This window comes from Schistocerca americana, chromosome 3, assembly GCF_021461395.2.
Source record: "Schistocerca americana isolate TAMUIC-IGC-003095 chromosome 3, iqSchAmer2.1, whole genome shotgun sequence".
NCBI lineage: Eukaryota > Metazoa > Arthropoda > Insecta > Orthoptera > Acrididae > Schistocerca > Schistocerca americana.
Genome location: NC_060121.1, coordinates 383,721,198 through 383,727,558, shown reverse-complemented (window position 1 = coordinate 383,727,558; position 6,361 = coordinate 383,721,198). Strand labels below are relative to the sequence as shown.

The window sequence follows — 6,361 nt, the reverse complement described above, 5'->3', positions numbered from 1 at the left end:
GCAAATTACAGGCGTTAATACACAAGTAGAAAATGCAGAAAGAAGTTTCCAAGAGAGAATAACCAACTCTGATACAGTACATATAAGTAGTCAGGAGGAACAATTTGAAGGAATTATAGATCGAAAAGTCACTGAGAGAATAACATCTGGGAACGTGTCGCCTATTGTTTCTTCTTAACTTTCAGATACCCGAAAGGTTATAGATGACTTGTGGAAAGAATTTAAACTTATCCATATAAAGTAGGCAATAGGACGACTTCTCCTAATGTGGTATTGACTAGTGAAGTGATGACTTATCTACAATGGGGGGCCAAGTCAGGATTATACAGGCAATTCCCTAAGTTTAAGCTGGACAGGGATGTACACCCAACACATATTTGGAAAGTTCAACCAGGTCTTGCCAAAGAACTGGTAAGATTCTAAGAAAATTGAATTTGCTGTGGGGTACCTTTTGAGGGAACCCTCAGAGTGGAGTACTGTAAATATCGAGAACTTTTCTTCTTGCCGGCTGGGGTGACCGAGCAGTTCTAGGCGCTACAGTCTGGTACCGCGCGACAGCTACGGTCGCAGGTTCGAATCCTCCCTTGGGCATGGATGTGTGTGATGTCCTTAGGTTAGTTAGGTTTAAGTAGCTGTAAGTTCTAGGGGACTGATGACCTCAGAAGTTAAGTCCAAAGTGCTCAGAGCCATTTGAACCTTTTCTTCTTTGGGAGACTTCCAGAAGAAATTTAAGGAAAAATACTGGTCCGCTAGTGCGCAGGAAAAACTGTTATCTCATTTGTGGGACTCAAAGTATTACAATAATACGTGTGGAACAATGAGAAAGCACTTCGAGTGGCATTTAACATGGGCGAAGTACTTAGATAAGCCAATGGAAGAAGAGGGATTAGTGAGAATTTTAATAAGACGATTACCCATTTACGCGAGGAAAGATATATTATGTAGGGCGTGGAAAATAGTATAAGAATTATTTTTCTTTGTGGACGCACTTGATGCCTTAAATAAAGACTGTTGCAAGAGCGTACACCAAAGTGAAAATCATAATTACAAAAGGAATAGTAATAATAATTTAAAAGACATGACGCCTACTTAGCTAGAGTACACCAGGGCAACTGAAATAATGGTAACGATAATTATCAGAAGAAGCATCCACCTTCGAATTTAGGTCCAGTAACTTCGCAGGAATCGGGCGATGGGGCCGAAGGTGGGTCAAGCCCGGCTGGTGGGCGATCGGTCGGCTCCGAAGCGGCCAGGCTGGCTGGCTGCCTCGGCCGCGAACGCTAGCATGTCAACATGTCTCGACATCGCTAGCTCAACCGTCACCTGTTTAGCGAGCGTTCCTCTGCTCAACCACAAGTAAACCATCGATTACGGGGGGTGTAGCGAAGCCCTAAAAGGCATGGCTACGTCGGTGTTGTTCATTCGTTGATGTAGCACACAGCGACTATACTTTCCTGTGTTTCCTTGCAATGTACCAACCTTGCTTTGACACCCCGCTCCTCGGACGATACCACATAGACCACAGAAGAATTTCATGAATTTAACTGTCGTGAACTGAAATATTATCCGCGATAGAATAGCCGCTTGTCACTGAAAGTTCGTTGCTTTATCGACAGATGGTGAGTGTCGAGATTTGCGGCAACTTATGCACAGATGTTTGTGGAGATATTTACGTAGACAGATCCTTCCGTGATACCACTGTCTTGCCTGTGCTACCACAGACTGTAATGACCTGACGAGTATTACAACATCTTTGCTTCTGATTTAGTATGTTTTGATGTCACTTTGGTGCGCGGGTAAAACAAGTTCGAATAGAAGTAGGCAATGTGGTTATGTTTAATTATCGTGTGTTATCCTGAAGTACATTTGAAGTGCTGTTAATAGAGCAATAATAAAGAATGAGACGCTCGGCCGCACCGTCTGTAAAATACAGTGTGGGTGGAGCGGCAGGTAACGTGAACAAAGCGGATTTTCCCCAAGCTTCTGTTAGAAACTTGGGTGAGTAGGAAAGGAGAATTGATTGAAAAGTCGCAAACGAACACATTTAACTATAGGGCCAAGTACACATGTTTTTATATTTCGCATGTTATCTTCCACTAGGTGTTAATGTGTTATTTGTATGTCTATTAACTGTTTACGTAAAGATTGGCACTTAGCGAAGCGTTAATGTGATATATGTACCTAAAAAACGTGATAACGTATGTTGTAAACGAATCACATCTACAATCCCACTCACATCTACAAGGTTCATTCATATTCAGCGCACTTGCGTACAAGCAAATCATTACACACTCTCCCTTCGCTTAATGAGTTTTCACTTGCAGAACTTAGCGGCTATTTCAATGCCATACGTGCTTCAACAAGACGCCTTATGCGAATGTGTGAAAGTTGACTGTCAAATACTTCGCAGAATGTCGGAATGAGTATCCTAGAACAGTTGCAAAAATTGTTTCAGTAGACAATTTTTTTTTTTCAGTCGGGTTGTGCTACCAATGAAGTGAACTATACTGAAATTTTACTTTAGTTGTAACAGAGATAAGAATCCAGTTCATATCCTCTTATGTTATCACTCCCATATATCTCAGTGACAATATTGCCCAACTGCAAATTTTAGAATCGTGTAATTATGAATTTATGGGCAGAGCTTGAAATGTAAGTTTTCCGTGTAAGAAACGTACCCAATACGTTCTTCAGTAAGTTATCGGAAGTTCAGAAACACTCAGTTCACCTGATTACCTTCTTTTGGGAATGTTGAATGAAGAATATGATGCTCTGCTTGCTTGTGTGAATAATTAGACTATTATTAAGGTGTCAGTAAATTTGAATGGCCTTACTAAATGCTCTTTTAATATTGGGATTTCTTCTCGTTCCATTCAAGCATGGAGCAGGAGAAAAATCATTGTTTAAATGCCTCCGTCCATTTGATAGCATGGTGTTGCCATTGTGGTCCTTTTGGGAGTGGTATTTAGGGGACTGTAGTACATTCCTAAAGTCGTCACTTATCAGTATTCAGCCTTCCTTTTGTATACTCTTAGTTTGTATTGTGTGCTCATTGGATTGTTATTTTTTTTCTTGCTTTCTCTGATGGTGGCGATGTTAACAGTGAATCCTATCATTGATATCCATTAATGTTGAATCATATTAAGTATGCATTTGGGGCTTGGAGAGCATCTCACTCCAATGTCTTCAGTTATTTAGTGGATACTTTCCAGTCTCTGCCCATTATGCCCTTGGTGGCTCGCTCTAGTACTATGGAAGGTTGGTTGGTTGATTTGGGGGAAGGGACCTAAGAGCGAGGTCATTGGGTTAGATAGGGATGGCGAAGAAAGATGTCCATACCATTTCAAAGGAACCATCCCGGCATTTGCCTGAAGCAGTTTAGGAAAATCACGGAAAACCTGAATCAGGATGGCCGGACGCGGGTTTGAACTGTCGTTCTCCTGCTTTTTCTAAAGTATTAGAAACTGTTATGTATAACCAATGTGTAACTTTCTAGATAATAATTCTATTATTTCGAATGAGCAGTTTGGTTTTAGGAAAAATAGATTGACCACTCATGCTATTGATTCGCTCGTTAAAAAGGTTCTCCAGGTATTCGGAGATAAGGAGTTTACTCTGGTCACCTTTTGTGATCTGAGTAAAGCATTTGATTGTGTGAACCACTTCTACATAAATTAGAGATTGTAGGTTTTCAAAACAGTGGCTTGGGTATTCTTGGGTCTTTTTTGGAGCACCGTAAACAGATTGTTTGTATTAATGAAGATAGATCCAATGTAGCCGATGTCCCGTGTGGTGTGCCTCAGGGCTCAGTGCTTGGCCCACTGCTTTTTCTGATTATGATTAGTGATTTACCATCTAATGTAAGTTCCCATTGAATATTATATGCTGACGATACAATCTTTATCAACAGTGACACTGACATTGAATTGTTAAAAAAATAACAGAAAATACCATCAGTGAAGCATCAAAATGGTCCAGACCAAACAGTTTTTTATTAAATGAAAATAAAACACAGTTAATGTTTTTCAGCTTAAGAGATACCTTATTTCTGAATGTTTCAAATAATGTTAAATTTCTTGGTATATATTTAGATAGTAAACTTAATTGGAATTACCATATTAACTATATATCTGCTAGGCTTTCTAGAGTAGTGTTTGTTGAGAAGATTAAAAGGTTGTGTATCAGATCAGTATATTAGATCAGCATATTTTGCCTTCTTTCAGAGCATTATTTCTTATGGTTTACTACTCTCTCTCTCTCTCTCTCTCTCTCTCTCTCTCTCTCTCTCTCTCTCTCTGTCTCTCTCTCTCTCCATATATATATAATTGAAGCTTTCGCAACAAACTGTTGCCTTATCAGGAAATAGGGAAAGACGGAAGGAAGTGGGTTTTAAGGGAGAGGGTAAGGAGTCATTCCAATCCCGGGAGCGGAAAGACTTACCTTAGGGGGAAAAAAGGACGGGTATACACTTGCGCGCACACACACACATATCCATCCACACATATACAGACACAAGCAGACGTGTGTGTGTGTGTGTGTGCGCGAGTGTATACCCGTCCTTTTTTCCCCCTAAGGTAAGTCTTTCCGCTCCCGGGATTGGAATGACTCCTTACCCTCTCCCTTAAAACCCACTTCCTTTCGTCTTTCCCTCTCCTTCCCTCTTTCCTGATGAGGCAACAGTTTGTTGCGAAAGCTTCAATTTTGTGTGTATGTATGTGTCTGTTTGTGTTTCTATCGACCTGCCAGCGCTTTCGAATGGTAATTCACATCATCTTTGTTTTTAAATATATTTTTCCCGCGTGGAATGTTTCCCTCTATTTTTTATATATATATATGAACAATTTACCAAACCAGAAATTAAGAGAAAATATACATTCGTGTAATAGGAGAAACAGGAAACACAATGATGTACCTTTTCGATGTTTAACTAAGTATTTAAAAAGCTATCATGTAATAGGTTCCAAATGTTGCAATAAATTTTCTCTTTGTAAATTCGATCGTCCTGTTGAAAAGATCAAGCCAAAGCTGTATGAGTGGCTGGTCGAGCATCCTTTTTACTCTCTTGGTGAATTTCTTGATTGCAGTCAAAAACAAATAGGCTAATATTATAAACTTTGGCTGTTCCCGATATACTGTATTAATTATTTCATTAGCAGTTCTCGTTACCTACTTGTTAGTAGCTAGTAATAACCATTAATCTGTTTTTCTTTGCACAGTTGCAAAGAGCAGTTATTATAATCTGATGTAATATTTCTTTGTATATAATATGTTTTCCTGTCTTGGTATTCTGTATTCTGACTTTTTTCTGTATTTTGTACTGGAACATTGTGATTGATTTGGTTGTACTACCTCACTTTATATATTGTATCTCCTGTCTATTGACTATTTATAAAACTATTGTAATATTGTACTTATAACTCCTGCATATAATTTTGTTTATATTTTGTAATTTGACGTTGTCTATTGCTTCTGTAAGCTTAACGACAATAAAATATTATTATTATTATTATTATTATTATTATTAATGTAAGTCCAGTGTAGCACCATGGAAGTTGTGCCCTCTTGTCTTAAAATGTCCTATTATCTAGTCCCTTCTTCTAGGCATTGTTTTCCACATATACATTTTTTGCTGATTTTGTGGAGAAGATCCTAATTTGTTGTCATCTAAGTCCTCTTAATTTTCAGCATCTGTCTGTAACACATCTCCAATTCTTCAATTCTCTTTTTTTCCAATTTCCCAATGGTCCACAATTCATTTCCATACTGTGTTGTGCAACCCACACACATTCTCAGAAATTAGTTTCTTATATTAAGGCATATGTTTGATAGTAGTAGGTTTCTTGTGTCGTCCTTGCTTCATCCATCATGTGTTACTTTGCTTCAAAGATGGCAGAATTCCTTCATTTTGTCTATGTGGTCCCCAGTTTTGATAGGTTTAGTACTAGTCTCATTTTTGATTTTTCTCTGTAGGCCTACTTAAATCTTTCTTCAGTTTACTCTTAGTCCATATTCTGTGCTCATTCAAGCCTAAATGTTAATCCCACTGCTGAACCTTTCTCTTATTTCCTTCATTGCTTTTTCAGTGTGCAGACTGATCAGTAGGGAAGAGACTGCATCCCTGCTGTATGCCCCATTTCAATCTGAGCACTTTGTTCATGATTGTTGATACTTATTGCTCTGTTGCATGTATTACCTGTCTTTCCCAATAGCTTGTATGTACTTTACGTTGCCACACACTTTTTCTGTTGACAAATCCTATGACGATGCTTTCGTTTTACTAAAGTTTTGCTTACGCTATAAAATACATCAGAACTGCCTTTCTGGTGCCTAATGTAGATTTCCCAAAGCCAAACTGATCATG

The 6,361-nt window shown here is 38.7% G+C and overlaps 1 protein-coding gene across 5 annotated transcripts in view; it reads left to right on the top strand.

Annotated features, from left to right (window-relative positions):
* The first annotated feature begins 1,777 nt into the window (after positions 1 to 1,777).
* Positions 1,778 to 6,361, top strand: part of LOC124605663 (DNA repair and recombination protein RAD54B-like) — a 336,958-nt gene continuing 332,374 nt past the window's right edge. For all 5 annotated transcript variants that reach the window (XR_006978669.1, XM_047137502.1, XM_047137503.1 and 2 more), the window contains exon 1: positions 1,778 to 1,998. Coding sequence is in view for 4 of the 5 variants with exons in the window: in XM_047137502.1 (XP_046993458.1) it covers positions 1,899 to 1,998 (100 nt within the window). In the remaining variant the exon portion in view is untranslated. The remainder of the gene's footprint in view (positions 1,999 to 6,361) is intronic.